This window comes from Tetrao urogallus, assembly GCF_951394365.1.
Source record: "Tetrao urogallus genome assembly, chromosome: 1".
Taxonomy (NCBI): Eukaryota; Metazoa; Chordata; class Aves; order Galliformes; family Phasianidae; genus Tetrao; species Tetrao urogallus.
In genome coordinates, this window is record NC_136813.1 from 111,448,726 (window position 1) to 111,467,485 (window position 18,760).

General features: G+C 48.6%; 1 protein-coding gene across 1 annotated transcript in view; it reads left to right on the forward strand.

Moving 5' to 3' along the window:
• Positions 1 to 982: 982 nt before the first annotated feature.
• The window catches only part of BOC (BOC cell adhesion associated, oncogene regulated), a gene marked incomplete at both ends in the record, with an annotated part of 43,294 nt that continues 25,516 nt past the window's right edge, over positions 983 to 18,760 (forward strand). Inside the window, one exon of the mRNA XM_079542097.1 lies at positions 983 to 1,082. Coding sequence (XP_079398223.1) covers positions 983 to 1,082 — 100 coding nt within the window. The remainder of the gene's footprint in view (positions 1,083 to 18,760) is intronic.

An 18,760-nucleotide genomic window follows, 5' to 3' on the forward strand; every position in this document is an offset into this window, starting at 1 on the left:
GCAGGCTGGGACGGCGAGGCATGGCTGCCACGTCCCCGCCGTGCCGGGGAGCCCCGCCGCCTTCATCCCACAGGCCACCCCGCTGCCCCAGCGGCCGCCGCGGCCTCCCTGCCGCTCAAACCAAACTTTTCGGCCCAACTTTCCCGCTTCCGCCTGCCGGGAGGAACGCGGTGGCCGTGCCAAAGCGGCTCGGCGGGTGTCGGCGGTTGCCGTTCGGGGTAGGCAACGGTCAGACGATGCCGGTTATTGTTACTGCCGGGGAGGGGAGAGCGGGCGGCTGCTGCCCGGCTTTTTAGGTAAGAGAGTTTATTTGGTATTTTCTCTCTCCTCTGGCTCCTCCTCTTCTTCCCTCCTCCTCAGGGGGAGGGGAGGACGCTCAGGAGCAGGAGTAGCTGGAGCAGGGAATTGTTTGGGAGTTCAGTCATCCAAAAGCTGTCACCCGTATGGAGGGTCTGGCTCCCCGTGCCCCAGCTCCCCTTCCCTCCTCCTCCTCCTCCTCCTCCTTCTTCTCCTCCTCCGCCCGCGCTGCTCTCCCCGCCGCGCCTCCGCTCTGCATATAACCAGCGCAAAACTCCGCCGGCACCCCAAGTCCAGGGCCCCCACCTTCCCCTCCCCTTCTTCCCAGATCAGGCTTTTTCCTTTCTCTCTCTTTTCTCTTTTTCTTTTTTTCTCGTTATTATTATTACTATTTCTCTCCCTCTTTCTTTCTCTCTCTCTCTCTGTGTGCTGAATTCCCCACAGATCCGGCCTGGAAGTTCCCAGCTCCTGGAGTTAAGCCTCTTTGTTGCTTCCCTCCGTTTCGGGCACGGCCGCTTTCCCCCCTCCCCCGTCTGCTGGGCCCGAGCCCCCGGTGAGTGAAGCGGAGGGGAGTGGGCTGGGGGGCGGCTGCTGGGGCGGCCGTAGGGCGCGGGGCTTCCCCCCTCCTCACGCCTCGGTGGTGGTGGTGAAGCTTTGTGCTGGAGTTGGGGAAGTTGGTGTCGGGATGCTGGGAAGGGGTCAGCGGACGCGCCAAGGAGCTGACAAGAGAGGAGCGACATCCCGCCAGCCCCTGCCATGTGGGGCAGGGGGTTGTGGTGGTGCAGGTGGGTCTGCGGAGCGGGTCATCCCCTCCCACACCTTCCTCCTCGGCCAAGCGGCTTTAGTGGTGGGCCCAGAGCGTGTACGCGCCGTGGTGCACTGGCACTTTGCGTAAACCTTCCCCAAAAGCTGGGTCTGCAATGTCGCCTCGTCCCTACCATCAACTGGTCATGGAGCGTGTGGTGGAGAGGGGGAGAGGGAAAAGCTGTGCGAAAAGCCGTGTTGCTTCAGCTCTTGTCAAAAGCAGATGGGAGTTTGCAGGCAAGACTCAGCAGAGTCGTTTTGGTGCATGCTGTGTGAAGGGGTTGTGCTGCTGATGCAGAGAAAAGCATGGGTGGGTAATCTGCGAGCACAATTTCTGTCCTTTTCTTGTGCAGTTGTAGGTTTTTAACTCTGGTGCGATTTGGGTTTGGGGTGGAGGTTATCTGCTCTGTGGCAGGGTGCTGAGGGACTTGTGCCTATGTGCCTCCTGGCCACTTGGGCTCTAACTTTGGCAGGTCCTCTTGGTGGTGACTGCAAATGGAAAGTGCGCTGGTGTGCTGGGGGCAGAATGGGATGAGTAGGGATTGGTAGCTGTGTCCAAATGAAACTTTCTAAAATCCCCCTCAAATACTGATGCTTACTTTGAAAAATTACAATAGGCTTTTCCCAATAGCCCCAGCGGGCAAAAGATATTTAATAGAAATCCTGTGTCTTTGAGCACTTCCTCAACTAATTCAGGTACCCCGAGTGTGATTTCACTGGTGTTGTGGGAAAGACAGTTCAGGTCTATTAAAGTTTTTTTTTTTGTTCTTGTTTGTTTTAAAGAAACTCTCTTGACCTCTCTGCAGCGTTATGCAAGTGGGATAACAGGCTTCCACACACGCTGTGCGCCCGCCTGTAATTCCAGGCGTGTCCTAAGCTGTTAAATTTTCTTCGTGTCCAGTTCTAACTTCTACATCGCTACTCTTTTTGATAAACGCATTTGCAATCTGTCATTAAATTTCTTTTCCCATGTGCTAAAAAATAATCACTGAAAACATTAGGAGGATGTGGGTGCTTTTGCAAGTAGGATTTTAACCTAGTTTTCTTCTGTTTTGAAAGTAACTGCCTCGATGTGCCTATGTTTAGTGGAAGGCTCTTAAACATATATGCATGTCTATACACATACATGGACAAGACCTTTTTTTAATGGGTTGGATATTGAGGTCTATGGCTCTGGGGACGATTTCAAGCAGAAACATTTCACAGGTTTGCAAGGATGATTTGTGCTGTTTATTTTAAGTGACCAAAAGAAATGAAGGTGAAATAACTTCCTTTGCTAATAGGAGTCATCTTGGGACCTGCTAATGTAAATAGGACAATTAGGGAGAGCTGTGAGCTCCCCACTGACTGCGTGATACTCTCTAACAAATAAACAGAGTTTTGTTCTATGTACTTTTCTAAAACACCCATTCCCCAGATACGATTGCAGGACTTTATCTGTTGTGCACAACACAGACAAGATCTCAATAAGTGTTTGCTGTGAGGGCTGGAGTCAGCAGTCCTCCCTGCTGGTGTAGTTCCCATTAGGGAAAAATGAAGCAGGTTCATCTGAAGGGTGTGCAAAGGTCCTTGCAGATTTGGCAAATAAGTCCTGTTTTCTCCTTTTCTAATACACATGCATACACATAGGACCATTCTTTGAGAGAAATCCCAGCACAAGTAGCTGAATCCACACACATCTCTGCTTTGCACAAAGAAGAAATTTTACAGGTGAATGTATGTGCTACAAAATAGAGGGAGAGGCTCTGAACTACTGCAGAGTGAGACTGAGTGCCCCATGTCCGCTGAGGTTTTCCAGCCTTTTGGGTATAAGACTGAACAGCTCAGAACTGCGCTTTTTCAGAAGACAGGTGAATTATTGCCCTCTCACTTCTTGAACTAACAGCTCTTTGTAAGCTGGTGGAGCCTCCTGTACAGCACAGAGCATGCAGGTGGGGTCAGGAAAGTAAGTAGCCTGCATGGTTCCCATCTTACCCAGAGATCGGAGGGAATGCTTGCTTTTCCTTTGTGAAGAGCAGATCTGAATTTTTGTAGTTTCTCTTCATTGTTGGATGACTACACTTGATTAAAATGCCAACAAATCCACCTGTCAGTGCTTCCTGGCCTCTTCCTTAATTGTGTGTCCTCACAAGCACAGGCTGTGACCCTACATGACAAATCCCTATTACTTCTTCTGCCTGGGCTGGTGAGCAATAGAGGCAGATGGACACTCTTCAGGTGGATGAGGTTTAAATGTCGAGATGCTTGGACTGCCCACAGGCAATGCGTGTGCATTGCACAAGCTTAAACAACTTCCTTTGTAGCCACATGCCTCAGTCCCCTATCACAAAAAATGGTGCAGATGGGGCGAGAGCTGAGGTGGGGCAGTTGTTGGAACCATCATGCCAGTCAGCAGCACCAGCCCTCATGTCTCTCAGAGCAGAGCTCCAGCTCAGTCAGCCTCAGTGACTCAGCCCACAAGAAACTGGAGCAGCAGCAGACGAGCATAGCTCTGGCTTAACAGAAGTTTCTTGGTAGAATAATGGTAGATTGGTCATTCTAACGCCTGATATTGAATGCCTAGGGAAAGTGGAGAACAATTGCCTTGGACTTCTTTTATGTATAGTGATGTTTTGATGCATTACTGCTGGCATGTTGTGGACCACGAATTGCAGATCTCTTGGTTCAAACCATTGCCTTCTAGGCCAAAAACTCTATGCTGCAGAGTCTGCTGTTGGGATGGGGTATCCCACAATGCAGAAGCTCTCTTGCAAAACCTCTGCAGACTTCCTGTTTCTGGTTAGACTGAAAACATCCTGAGGGAGAAACCTGCTGTTGTGTACTCTGGTGCTCTTGTGGTCAGTCCCAGCTTAAAAGGTTGTGGCTTCTTACAGTGCCTATGCCACAAGGACAGTTTGAGGAGAGTAGGAAATAAAGGAGTTGCAGGTCCCAGTGAAGACGACTTTCCATTTTTCTAAATGTGTTTTGGGTGACTGTCTGACAAAATGCATCGCTAACGTCTTTTTCTTATTTCCTGCTCTTTGGTTTCATCCTTCTTGGCCCTGAATCATACGGCATTGTTTCCGTTGCTTCGTTGGCTGAACGCAGCGCTCAGAGCTTCATTTCTGGAGGCAGCGCTTGCAGGATGGGAAGCTTTTAAAATTTGCTTTGTGTGCATATTTGTGCTTCAGAGTTCTTAAAATCTCCCCTCCATAGGAGCTCGGGCTCCAGCAACACAGCTGCAGGAGTGTTGGTGGAAAGTGGAGACAAAAATGGTGTGAGTACAGTGGGAGCAAGCTGGCTGAGGAGCTCAGAGAGCTGTTGTTGTGGGGGAAAAGCCCATAGCATTCACATGATTCTGAAGGGTTTTGTACACAAACAAGGAACAGACCACTGCCTTGAGGAGCCTGCATGCTCCTTTTATTGAATGGCCTCTTTTCGTCCCTGAAAAAGGCCAAACGGGCTGAGGGACTCAGCTGGCCCCGATGGAGCTGTTAGCAGAGCACCTGGCGCAGTGAGGCTCTGTGCTGAGAGGGGCTCTCGGGGCTGCTCTCCTGCCTTGCAAGAGTGCTCCAGTAAGAGCCAGAGCCAATTTATTTTGGCTCTGGTGGGACCCGTGGAGGAAAATGTGCTTCAGGGAGCGTGTGGGACGTGCTCAAGCTTCTTCGCCCTCTCTGTGGGCAGCATGCCAGCACAGAGGTGAGAGCCAAACTTTACCCTTGCTTTCAGCTTGGCTGCTCTGGGGAAGCTGCTGACCCGTGGCCAAAGCCTCCCCCAAACCCCCTCTATAGATGTGAGGAGTGCGACTGCACCTTGTGTCCATGCAGTGGGTTGGAGGCTGGCTGGGCCAAGTCCAAACCATGCAGCAGCACGTTGCCCCTGTGAAAACCCACTCTTGTTGAGATCACAGGGTTCTGGGGCTGTGGGCTCTCTGTGTCTGTAAAAGCCAGATGGTGGCTTGGAAACTAGTCACTTGTTGTGAGCTTCTGTGGCATAGGCAGTATGTCCCAAGCCCTATGGTGGCAATGCCATTTTTTTTCAGCAGAGTCTATAAGATTAGGCAGCAAATCCTACTCTTACGCAGAGCCATGGTCCTACAGCCCTACCAAATACAAGGGGGTACTCACTGGCTGCAATGTCAGTGAATCTGAACAAGCTTGTGTGTCTAAAGAGTGTGCGTTGAGCCTCTCTCCTGTGTTGTTTTCTTTTAATCAGAGGAGCGGAGAGGGAAAGGGTGTGAAAATCCCTGTTAGTGCTGTATCTTCAGCTCTGAAAAAGATAGATTAGGCAGAGCCTTGTGGATCAGTATGTTGAGTGTATTAAGAAAACTTACACAGATATAAACCTACAGAAGTAGTATTTAAGAAGTAAACCTCAAATGTGGATACGCTGGCCTGAAAAACAGCATTTATGTGAAAAAGGCACATGCCTCTGGTGATGTCACTATGGTTATTCTGCTACATTTAGGTAGAGCAGCCACCTTGCTTAGCCATGCTTTTGCTGGTGAAGAGAGCTAGGTTCTGCTCTCTGCCTTGCAAACTTTTGCCCACGTTGGGGCAAATTGCTCTTTGCCTCAGCTCTCCACCTGCAGAACCCGTGAGTGGCACTTCCCTGCCTCCTGGTGGTGCTGAGGGTAGATCTACTTAGAGATGCAGAGACACCATGGTTTTGCTGGCTGCTGAGAAAGCTCTCTGGTTAGGACCACTGTTGGTTTCAGCAGAGAACCTCCTGTGGTGTTGGTAGCCCAATAGGAGGCTTTGCGGTCACCTCTGGGGATATCCATCCATGCATGCAGGGTGGATGTGGGCTCTGGTTTTGGTCGGGAGGGTAGGCTTGGTGTCAAGCTGCTCTCTGAGCTTGACCCCTGGGGAGTCTAGCGTAGGTAGCAGCACTGCAGCTGCAGTGAATTTATTACTCCAGCCAGCAGTGGTACAGAGGAGCCATTGTAATCTTATGTACTGTACAGTGTATATCTCAACGAGAAAAGTGCCTCCTGTTTTTTTTCTTTCCCCCTCCTCTCCATCCTTTCACGTCTAGCTTTATGAAGTTCCACCCCTTAAATTGCAAATTTGGCCTTATCTTCAAAGAAGTCCTTCGGTGCCAAGGTTTTAAAGGTGGGGAGGAGGCAAGAGCAAAAACATAATCCATTAACAGCCCAGTTGCCAGAGAAAATGTTTTTTAAAACAAAATCTGAAACTTTAGTGTTCGAGATCCAACGCCAAGATTGAATACAAGTATGGGCCTTGTCCCCCAAGAGTGACAGCACTGGGAATATGCTGGCAGAGACCATGGAACGAGGATTCTTGTGCATGCACGCACACAAATAGACAATTATTTGGAAGCCAATGGAGTTCTGGATGCTGAATAATAATTTACTTCATCTAGTGCCTTCTGTTCCAAGTTGCTCCCCAAGCTGCAGCTGACGTGGAGAAGCCTTCTCGCTTCTCCAGCCCTCTGCTGGATAGCAGCCCCCTCTGGAGCAGGAGGGCAGTGCTTGCCTGCACGTTCCTCAGCCGTGGGTGGTAGAAGGGGTGAGCTGGCCCCACTTCTCCAGAGCCTGGCACTGTCAGCAAGTGATTCCTTTGGGCTCCTTGAACCTAAGATGATGGGAATATGACTTTTTATTTTATTTTCCCAATGAACGCTGCTTGTTTAACAAACCCAAGCTTTGTCAGTCTGGAGAGGTGGGTTTGAATCACAGTAAAAGGAGAGGTTTTCAAAAACATGCTGGGTGGGATTTTTCAAAAGCACCTGGGATGACTTAATTATACTTACTGAGATGTGTGCATTGAGGGACTCGACAGCTCTCCCCTTGCTTTTAAATACAAGGTCACTGTTGGCACATCTGTGGGATGGTCCCACTGTCACCATGTAGCAGCTGTACAAATCATTCCCAAACACCTACTCTCACATGGAAATGTAATCTTTACTTCAAAAGTTCTTCATATACGAGGGTAGAGGCCTCAAGCTGATGGTCGGCTGTGCTCTACAACCATTTGGCATGTTAGCTTGGTGGGATCAAAGATGCTAGAGAAGGGGGGGAGTCAGTACTAACATATGAGGCTATGTGATGAAGACCAGCCAACCCTGTGAGGCAGGCAGCAATCTATCAGTGAGTGCTAGCTGCACTCGCATGGTACACAAATATACAGTACAACCTGTGGAGCCCCACTGATTGCCCCATGAGGTCTGCTGACTTCTGTGCAAGCAAGAGTCAACTTTTTACAAAAGGCACTAAAATAGGCAGCAAAGTACTTGCTAAAACTGGGTTTTCCTTGTGATTTCCTTGACTGCAGATTTGGGGAGGAGAAAGAAGCATGAAGAAGACAATGTCAAGAGCAAAGTGGCAAGTCATATTTAGTGTTGATGTCTGATCACCTCACTTGCACTCTGCTCTACAGTCTGACCCCTGGGATAACTTCAGACCTTCAAGCCACTTCAAAGAACCATCTTAACAAAAATTTCCCAAACTAGTGACCAAGAAAACAAGCAAAAATTTCAGCAGCCACAAAAATTTGAGTATAACCCAGTTTTTGCATAGCTTAAGCATTGAAGATAAGTAGAGTTTTCTTAACATTGCCTCTCTGGGTGAAGGCCTGAGGAAGACCTGCCATGCTTTCTTCCCCTCCCCACCATATCGCATAGTGGTCTAAAGGTTTAACCAAGATTAGGACTCAGCTATGCTAGACACTGCTAGCCTGTAGTGGGAGACAGTTCCTATATCTTCACTCAAAACAGCAAGACAAATGGAGGGCGGGAAATGAAAGTAAAGCATGAAAAAGTTCATGTGTGCCTTGGAATCACTCAGCGTGTCAGGGCTGGAGATTAATGCAGACCCCATGTTTCCTGGTAGCCCCACATTGGGCTCTTGGGGTTGGTAGTGTCTTGCTGCTACGGAGAGCTGCAGTAGTGCATGGCTAAAGGGAAAGGGAAGGAGCCAGTTCTGCCTTGAGTTCTCCTTGTCAGCTGGTTATCAGCCATGGCCTGGTGCTTTGAAAGACAGCTGGGAGAGCAAAGAGCCAGTGTAGTAAACATGCACACTGCAAGCAAAATGACCTAATTACATAAATGCTGTGTACCTTCTTTCTTGGGGTTCTGGGACCGTACTCTGGAGGCACTGGCTCTTGGTACCCAAGACGAGGATGAGGATGTACAGGACTGCCCAAATGCTAACCAACTGCTTGTGGGACAGCAGAGCCTGCCTGGATGGGGAAATGGGGAACTATCTCTCAAAAGAGGATTGGACTGCTTCCCCCCTCACTGTCCTGGCTGACTTGCAGTGCTAAGTTTTAGGGAGCAGGTGGGGATGCATATTTATTCTCCTCTGGCACCTGTGTGTTTGTGAAGAGCTGTAGGCAAACCCTCTTGGAGGGCTGCTCGTGGCTATGTCCTGCTGTGTGTGAGCAAAAGTCTCAGCTGCAGTTGGAGGCTTCTAGCATGGAGGAATGCTTTGGAATGTTTTAATGGCATCATATTGCCAAAGGCTCTGGCTGGGTGCAGGAGATGACTCCTTCCCCTGCTCTGTGGAGAGCCCATTTGAAGCAGGATTCCTCTGTTTTGCAAGTGGGTTTCATTCTGCCTTCTGCAAGCAAAGTAATTTAATTGCAGGAGAGATCACTGATGCAGTATTTGGGCCCTCGTGGTTCCTCTGTGACTCAGTAAGTGCCTTTGAAGCAGGAGGGTGATGGGAGATGCCAGACAGCTGCGCAGACAGAAAGTTTTCTTTGGTGTTTTTTGGTACCAGTTTGCTCCTTGTGCATTAAGGACTGTGAGGAGGCACAGACATAGTTTCTGTTCACTGGATTGGCAGTCTGGGGGATGGGGAAGGTGTCGAAAAAACGTGTTGTGGCACCTATCTGTCTTCATTCTTAGTGAAAATATCTTCTTCCAGCATCCACATCCCTCTCAATTCTGCAGTGGGGAGGGAGAATGGGATTACAGTGGGTCCTGCACCCATTCCCTGCATGCGTGCTGCCTCCTAAAGGATATAGGGGCCGCAACTGGGCCCTCACACCTCCCTCATTCCCAATTTTTGGTCTTTAATTTCCCCTCTTCTGCCTGAGGTCCCTGTGCCAGGGCTGAGGTAGTCTTGTTGGGTGAAATCTCAAAGGCCCCTGTCCTTACTTGTTTTGGGGAGGGCACACAGGAGCCGCTGGCAGTGCCTCCCTGCTGCTGGAGTAAGGCTCCCAGCCCTAGCCGACCCAGAGCGAGCAGGGCTCCGGCATGTTGGAGCGGGTTCTGGGAACCCTTGCCCAGGCAGGCAGGGCTGCAGCCTCCCTGCGGGTTGTTTTGGAGGCGAACCAGCCTCTCTGCAAAGTAGAGCCACCTCTCTGCTTCCACTGCTCACCCTTTTCTGGCAGATCAGGGCTTAGAGGTTCAGAGAGATGGATCTCCACTAAGGTTTCTGATCTTGTGATATTTGGTGGGTTCAGAGGAGTTTGTGTCCTTAGAGGTGGCTGGGGAGGCAGCTTAGTGAGGCCTACAGATGTGCCTGCAGCATGCAGTCGGGTGCCAGCATCTGCAAGGGGAGTGCCACCGGCACAGTGAGAGAGCTCAGGAGATGTCAGTGAGCTACAGCGAAGCAGCCTCATCTGGGAGCCTGCAGCCCAGGGCTTTGAGGGCTTTCTACTGAGTTGATGGACAAGTAAAAGCTGATGTAGAGAAGGGCTGGGAAATCTAAAATAAAGATCCTTAGAAAGGTACGGCTAGAGTGACTTCGGAAGATTGCCTCCACCACAGGCTCCTCTTGTGCTGTTTATGAACGTCTTAACTACTGAGGCCCTTACTTGGGGGCTGCAAAAAAAACCCTTATTTTCCATGTAGCACTTCTGCAGTCAATAGATAAAACAGGCAGAGGTTCCCCTGTGGGTTTTATAGCAGAGGCTCTCCAGGGCTTTTCTGAGGTACCGAGCTCCAGATGCTGCGATGGGTCAGTTTCCCTCTCACATGAGGGAAGATGCTCCTACCAGATGTTTGTTATCGGCAAAGCGAGGGGGGCTGGAAAACAGACAGGCTTCAGCTGGTGAGAAGCTGAGAAGCACAGAGGGAAATGGTCATTGTTTCCCTATTAGGCTTGTAGAGGGAATTCTGGAAGCTGCTTTTTAGCCCATTGTTACAGTTTGTGCTTATATAGCTTATGTCTTTCGTGAGAGACTGTTAACTCTTGAAGCATGTTGGAGATGAGACTATACCAGAATACTTTCCTTCACCCGTTCCAGGATAAAGTATGGCAGATGCTCGAGTTAATAAATGGTCGATATTGATGTTTCTGAGGTTGGATTTCCCCCATGCAGGTGAGTTTTCCCAGTTGCTTCAGAGGGTGGGACAGAGTCCTTATTCCTTTCCACTTCTAATATTGTCTGTGTGGTCCATAGCCAGCTGACAGTATTTAACATAATTTGGAGGGATCGTATTGGGGTAGGTACTGATTGAGCTGCTCTACAGTTGCACTGAACAGTGAAAGTTTTTTCTAGGGGTATTTGGTGCTCTGGGACAGTCACAGACTTCCCATCTCAAAGGAAGCGTTGACAGTCTCTGTAAGCAATTAGGGATACATTCCTTGAGGCAGAGGATGTCTTTTTATTGTAGTTTTGGAGAGTACCTAATAATGTTATATTAAAAAGAATCTCTGTAAAATAAGAGAATCAAATGTTGCTTGTTTTTCCTTTACTGGACAGGTAATGTAAGGATCTTTGAAAAACCCAAAAAGTCGTCTTTCTGTTGCTGTTTTGTTTTCCCAGTAGAGAACTGAGCACATACCAGGTTTGCTGTCTTTTAAGAATTTCTTGTGTTGAACTGTATACTTTCATAAGAGGATGGTAGGCTGCCATCTGTTCTGCATCTCCCATGGTCAACCCCTCATGGTCCAGTGGTTGGCTATGGTGTGTCACTGCTTCTCCCTGCTCTCTTCATTAGGTACAATCTTCTCCAAAAGTCACTAAGCATATAAAACAAGGATTTGATTTTGTTGGGGTTTTTTTTTTGTTTTGTTTTGTTTTTTTCCCTATTCTAGAACAGGCACTGACCACAGTCATGCATTTGTTTTTCTCTCTTGCTTCCAAATGCAGTCACATAACAATAGCTTGGAAAAAAAATATTGGAAGCAATTTGGTCATGAATTTGTTTCCTTTTTTGGGCTGCATGAAGTGGGTTAGCATTTGGGTGAAGAGGCCCTGAGCTGCAAGCCATCTTTCCCAAGGTTTAAATGGGCTCCAGCCTGGTCAGATGAGATGTACCATGGAAGGGCAGCCCTTTGGGGGCAAGATCTCCCATTGCTCTGTGTGCAAAGCCTCAGGCTGCAGGCTTTTTTTTTTTTTTTTTTTTTTTTTTTTAAGATACCTCCAAGACATTATTTACTATTTACCTAGCAGAGAAGTCTTGCACACTGCTATATGGGTTTTATATGTATCTGGTACTCAGGGGGCTGGAGGAGAGAAACTGGCTCCCCTCTTGGTCTTTTTCAGAAGTGGGTGTCTGCTTTCCTTAACAGATTGCTAATAGGAGGAGGTGGGTATTGTTGTAGTTCTTACTGCTTTATGCAGGATGTCATGACAGGTGATGGTTTTGAATATTTTCCACAGCTATAGAAACAGATTACTCTCTGAAACGAGTTCAGAAGGTTGGAGGAGTGAGAGCTGATGACAGGTAGGATGATCTGCAAAAGAAAGACAGACCAGGGCACCAAGTAGTACCCTCACAAGGAGCGAGGAAAGAAGTAATTTGCAAATGGGACTGCGGGATGTGTCTGGATTCAGTGATTTCAGTGTATGGATCTTTGGGTTTTAAGGGAAAGTACCACTTTAACAAGAAAAATGGAAGCTCAACAGATGAGACAAGGACAAGCACCCGATTGCTATGCTGGCCAGGAGGGTGCTTGGTTGTTAAAATCTCTAATAGTGAAGGCAGTGGAATCTCAAACTTCCTTCCACAGTTCAATGGATTTCATCCTTAGAGAAAAAGGGAGTGCGTAAGGCTTACATGTAGCAGAGAGAGAATGCCGTTTGACAAAGTCTAGACCAGTAGGTGAAGTTTTCAGATCACAGGAATTTTCCTTCAAGTATTTATTTATTTATGGTTTCACTGAAAAAAAAATTTTGGATCAGCTGTGTTTAAAAATATAGCAGTAATGAGATACTTTAAAAAAAGGGAGTTAATCTCTCTCCCTCTCCAACCTGCTGTGGGCTGCCAGTTGTAGTGTCAGCAAGTCCTGGGGCATCGCAGCCCTGCTAGCCAGAATCACAGTGGAGAAAGCCAAACCCCAGAGGGAAGCACCAAGCAAGCAGTGGGATATAGGATGCCACAGAGGCTCCCCTTTAGTCACCCTCCAGGGGAAACAAGCTCAGGCTGCTGGGACTCTCTAGCTCTCCCTCCCTTGCTCCCTCAGGGCAGCAAGGCCTGGTTTCTTACTGCTGCTGGGTAGCCTTGAACTGTCTCTGACAGCCCTGATGGGGAGACGCGGGAATAAGGAGGAGGGGAAACCGAGGGCTTTTGTACTGAGGGAACAAAAAACATCCTCTGCATGTCTCCGGGTTCAGCATTTGCAGACTCTCTAAACTGGACTGTTTTTTGTTTCGGGTTTGTTTTTTTGTTGTTGTTTTTTTTTTTTTTTTTTGCTTTTAAATGCTTCTTTAACTGATGTGATTTTTTAGAGTATTTTTTTATTTTTGGCTGGAGGGTGTCTGTTTGGGAGACAGAGTCTGTCTGAGGCTCTTCGTTTGGCCCATCCAGCTTATCCACAGAGCACGCACAAGCCATCTGCAGGCTGTATTTGCTCTAGGATTCCCTATGGCTTTTCCGTGGCCAAGCCTCCATGTTTAGTAAGAAGGCAGAAGGGCTAATGTGGGCAGACTGGCTGTGCTGCAGGCTGTCTTACAGCCCTCTGCCGACGACAGCTCAGGGGGTGGTTTGGCCTTGCAGCAAGAAGAGGTACCGTGCTGGGACAGAATGCTTGAAGTGTGGCCCACAGGATGAGCAGAAGTGAAGAGCATTTGGTCTCCACCAGCCCTGGATGCTGTTTTCTTGCCATGCAGGAAAGCTACAGCTGACAGCAGTGAAAAATGTATTTTGAGGAAGAAGATGCTTCTTCTGATAATAGTGGGGTGGCATGCAATAGTCTGGAAAGGCAAAGTAAGTTGGTTTGAGCCCAGGTGAAAGATTGTGCAGAGAAATCTTGTCTCCTGTGAGTCCGTTGGTTTTGGCTCCCAGACGATGTGACATATCACAAGATAAAAATCTCCTCTCCCCACTGTTTCCTTTCTTCTTCGCTGGTAGCTAAGCAAGATTCAATTTTAATGACTTCCCTCTACTCTCTCTGCTTCCTCCCTCCCTGCCCCACACATGCTTTTTTTTTTTTAATATTATTTTTTAAGGCATTTCTTTTTGGCAAGAGTTAAAACACAAGCAGCATTTGGACCAAGATGAAACCAGCTGAGGAACATGTTGGGCAGTGTAATGCTTTGTTCTGAGTTCAGGGGGAGAAGAAGGGGAAGTGAGGGGGGAAGGGATGTCATTTCCCAGATGGGGACCCTGCCAAAGATGTTCTTGCTTTGGAAAGCAGAGAGTGATTTTGAGGTTACGCTAGCTTTAACCCTTTATCATAGCCCTTCCGTCATGCAGGGAAGCTTCGAAGTCATAGTCCTAAAATCTGGCTGTGTTGTGCTGTGTGGCCAAGGTGACCTGAACAGTCTCAAGACAAAGTCTACTGTTGTGACTGAATACTAACAGCAGCCTGAGGTTCCAGTTGCTGGAAGCTATAGTGAGTGGATGAGAAATCTGCCTGTTTTTTATCAGTGAGGATCCAGAACCAGTATGGTTGCTGTTTGAAAAACAAAATCAGCGTTTTCCCCACAGGGAGACAGGACTGCTGTGCAGTTTTCGTGCCCTGCCAGAAGCACCTGGTGTGGTATGGGATGCTGCTGAACTCTGCTTCAGTTGTTCCCATAGGGAGCCTTGAAATGTGTAAGATGCTTGGGAAGCACCTTGTCCGTTGATGCCTCCATCCAAAGGAGCCTCCTGTGCAACAAAGTTGTGTTGCTGGAGGGCATGGTAGATGGAGAGCCTACTCAGGCATGTTCTACTGTTTGGTGACTGCCTGGGGCCACCAATATTGCACGATGCGTGGGCTGCTGACTTAATCACCCCAAGGCTGTTCTACAGTAGCAAGTTGAGGGCGAGAACACAGAGAAGAGAAAGTTAACGGAGAGATTTTGTTACTTCAAGGTGCTTTCGTGGTTGCAAATACGTGCGGCAGTTCATCTATGCTGCTGGGCAGTTTGTTGGTTTGGAGACCAGCGCCAATGCTATATACATAAAATAAGTAAATATCCTCGGTATAGTCCCAGGCAGAGTCACTATCCAGCCACCAAACATGCAAGATGGAGACCAGCAGACTCCCTGGCCCTCCAGTCTTTCAAAACTTCTTTTTCCCTGCTAGGGGAAAAGCTGCTTCCTTAATCCCATTTTGAACCTCCTGAGCTTAACCACAAACTCAAGCTCCAAAGGTGTCAGTAACTTTGGTCTGGAGACCATACGCTTCCTCTCCCCAGCAGTTTTGGCGGCAGTGTGTAAATTTTTGGTCTCTTCCTTGTGCAGCTGGCCCCAGATGTGCCAAAAGATGGCTACAGCAACACCACTGTGTATGCATTGGTTGCCAGTGACTAACAGAAGAGCGATGCAGCCGATGCTGGCCTTGAAAACATGCCCTGTGTCTTGCACGTTTCTTTCTTCTCAACCAAGAGAAGTCTGATCTGAAGCAAATGATTATATAACCACCCTGGATTCACCTGTCACAATATGATGGAAGAAAATAGAGGCAGGCAGACAGAAGAAGCACATGTGTGATTGCACATGCTGGTTTTCAGCTTTTTTTTTTTTTTTTTTTAATATGTATGTTCTTGAATACTTTCCTATGGAGGTAGTAGAAGCACATATACAATTTACTGCACACTTAATCTGGACTTGCATGTTTTCATCCCTTTTCCTGGACCCTTGAAGTCATCCACATGTCCCTTTCAGCGGTCTCCTGAACCATGGGTGGGAAGCACTGACCGAGGTGCAAGCTCTTGGGTGGGAGGCAGAAGACCAGTGTTTCCCTTTCTTGCTATACTGTGCTGACTCTCTGCATGATTTAAAGAAATTTCCTTTGCCTCTTCAAGGTTTGCTTTCCTCCCGCCCATTGGTGTTTGCCAACGTAAATAAAAAGCACGTAGAGTGGCTGTAGCCTTTGTGCAGCCTTGCAGCACCTAGCACAGTGTTTCCTGCAGCTGGCCCATCTCCATGGCTTGGTGCTCTATTGGTTTGCCTGCTTAGGCCTGGGAGCATCACAGGTGTGTTAGAGTGCAGCGCAGGGACACTGTGGCAGCGCTGTTCCCAGGTACAGCTTGCTTCAGCTTGCTGGTGCCACCAGCACCCCTGGCCTCGGGTCTGGGATCTGTGTGGATTTGGCATAGGTCTCTGGCTCTTCTTAAGCAGGGTAACGACCACCACAGGCTTCGGAGACTGAAAATGGATGTGTGATACCAGTGGTTGTTGGGTGTCACTCAGTGTCTTGGAGCCCTTCAGTATGGAGTTGGACTCCATTTCACTTATCCTGGTGGTTGCATATATATGCGCATACTGCAGGAAAGCATCCACTAACCCACAGGAACTGCTGTACCCACACCTGCCAGGCTCTGTGAGGATATTTGGAAGGTGTGAATTGCCTCTTGTTCAGTAACCTGGTGGTAGGTCTTCCTGCCTCAGCTCAGCCCTGGGCTTCATGAGTGCCAGCTGATGGGCTTGGGTGGGCTGCAGTGCCCAGTCATGGGGCATTTACATATGGTGGCACATTGACTGCTGTTTCTCCTTCTCTGTTTACTTAGTTCTTGGCAGCTGAATGTTTGAATGTTTGCTTGACAAAAAATTTCCCTGAAGTCTGTGATTACGGAAAGTTTAGTCTGACAAACTCTGCTGAGTTATCCCATTCTCTTGTTGTCAATAATCTCTTGCTTGTTGTCTCCCTTAACCACAATATTTTGTGTGTGGTGCAAATTTGTGTTTTCTTCTCTTGTTGTAATCAGCCTGCCCCTCCCTGCTTGGTTAACTTGCTGAAGCTGTACCCCCAGGATGCTGACATCTGTATCTTAATAATCCAGAAGTCCTGGGGCTGCCAGGAAGCAGTATAAATCATAAGACTGCATACCTGCCTAGCACCTCTCACCTGAAAATCCAAAGCTGTCTGGTGCATACTGTTCATCTGGGTACCACTCGCACCAGCTGGGGTTTGCTATTCTTGTTTTTGCAGCCCACAAGGTAGAAGGACACAAGGTAGAAGGACTCTCCGTCCAAAAGATGAAGTGATTCCAGAAATGCAGTGAAATTCCAAGACTATGAGTTTCTATCCCTCTTTGCTATATGTAATTTGTCCCCAGAAGGAAAGGGTTGGGTGGTTTCAAACAGTGTTTTATTTGCAGTGTTCCCTGGCTATTTTGGCATCTCAGTAATTCCAATCTGAGAACAAAAAAGCAATTATAAGATTTCACCAAAGTAAGTTAACATTCTTTGTCTGTGAGTGGGTGTCAATAATCTGGTTTGCATGATGGGTGATAACAAAGTATTGTATCTTAGGGTCACATTGGAGCGATGCAGGAGGACAAGTGTTCATGGCAGATCTGGACAGGGAAAAGACCCTGCTGTACTTCAGAGGTGGTGACAAGGCTGGTGGAAACCTGCCTGTGAGGGCTGAGTGGTCACCGCAGGCTGTCTCTAATGCGTGTGGGGACCTTTTGAGAGCCAGGGCTGTTCAGGCTCACTCCTGGAGAGCCATAAGCCTCTCTAAGGCTTATGGCTTCTGGTGGAAACCACAGGCAGACCGTGTCAAATTGCTAGATTCTACCCCAAACCAGGCAAAGGGTATGGGCTTCTGTTTAGTTTCCGCTTGATGAAGAGAGAGCTGGAGAAAAGCTGGCATGGGACTGGCATTGCCCTAAGGCTATAGGTACTCTGTTCCTAGCACTAGCGAGTGCCGTTGCCACAGCTGGATCATACCGGTGAGAGCAGAATAATACCCCCACTGGCATCCCCAGGAAGCTGGGGTGTAAGAGGAGGAATATTTTGTCTACAGCACTTTCAGAAAGGGACAGTGGAGAAGAGATAGCAAAAAAGGCTGATGATGAGGATTAGGGTGAATGCAACGCCCTCCACGCACATAATCTCTGCTGAGGCTATGGGGAAGTTGGTTTGGTGATCCCTGTGCTGGCCCCCCTGGCAGCGTGAGCCCTGGGGAATAGGAAAGCCTCAGGGTCGAGTGGGGAGGGCTGCAAGCACCAGGAGGTTACAACGTGTTTATTTTTCACATGTTGCAGCAGAGCGTCCCTACATCCAAACCCACCCATGTGCTTGCCAGGCCTTTGTAAGATACTCACGCTCTTCCCTTGGGGCCGGGGCACCCCCAGCTCCCTCGGCTCTGCCCCTTCTCCTCTTCCCCCTTCTCCCATGTGCTTTTATTTCTTTTGCAAACAGCGTGCGCCAAATCCAACTTCACAGCTGGCTCGGCTCCACGTGTTTGTTTTCTGTGCCTGCACGGCGCTTGCCAGCACTGCTCGCACCCTTGCTCCGAGCTGGAGGCGGGGGGGGGGGGGGGGGAGAGCAGGGGCGGTGGGGAGGGAAACGGGAGCAGGCTGCTGCTTTCCAAACCCTTATTTGTTTAAAGCTTAAGCCTGTTTGAGAGCGCCTTTTTGGAGTGAGGGGTAAGTGGCAGGGGCGGGATGCGGGGGAATGGAGAAAGTAAACTGTGTGTCAAGGAAAGCAAACTTTGCAGCTGGAATTGCTGCTGGTGCTCATTGTGTGAAGGGGCTGGGGAGGTGGCTTGGAGGCCGTGCCTGCCCTCTCAATGCAAGTGTGAAAGGAAAAGGATGCAGAATGGGGAGCTGACAGTGAGCCTGCGTCGTGCTGGTGGCTGGGCAGGTGAGCCTCCCTGCCCCAGCTGTTGTCCTTCTGTTGTAGAGCATCCTGTCTTGGAGATAGAGAAACCATGTGCTGGTCCTGCCCGTGTTTGGGTCACTGTCCTCAAGTGTGCCATCATTTTCAGAAGGGTGTGTTTATTCCCAGGATGATAAATGGGGCAAAAGGCATGTAGATATTAACAACAACAACAAAAATAATAATAACAAAATGCTACGAGGCAGTTTCATTCTCTGGAACAAGGCAGTCCATCATTTAGTGCTGCCCTGCTGCAGGTGGCACTCATCGTGCAAGGTTTAGGAGAGTCATGGCAGGCCTGGGGCTGCCCTGTGCCCCACCTAGGTGCTTGGTACTGCCAGGGTGTTTTCTGCAGGCAGTCATCTCTGTCCTTTTGTTTCTCTGGCTTTGAGCTTCCTCTTGTGTTTTTTGGAGTAGTGACATGTCTTCCAGGGAAAATGTGTCCCAGCAGAGGGTCCTAGAGGCTTTTGACCTGCTCCAATTACCAACATGGTTATTGGTAGTGAAAAGTATTAAAGTGACAGCAATGGAGAGTAAAAACTCCCATTTATTCCCAAACTTTAAAATAGGAGGGGAAAAAAAAAACAACAACCCTCTTAAATACAATCTTCAAAGGCTGAGAAAAATGGGCTTGTGCTCTTTTGCATCCCAGCAACAAGTCACTGCTGAAAGGAGTGCAAGCGAGAAGGCAGTTTTTCTTTATGGTGGTGATGGGGATGCCTCT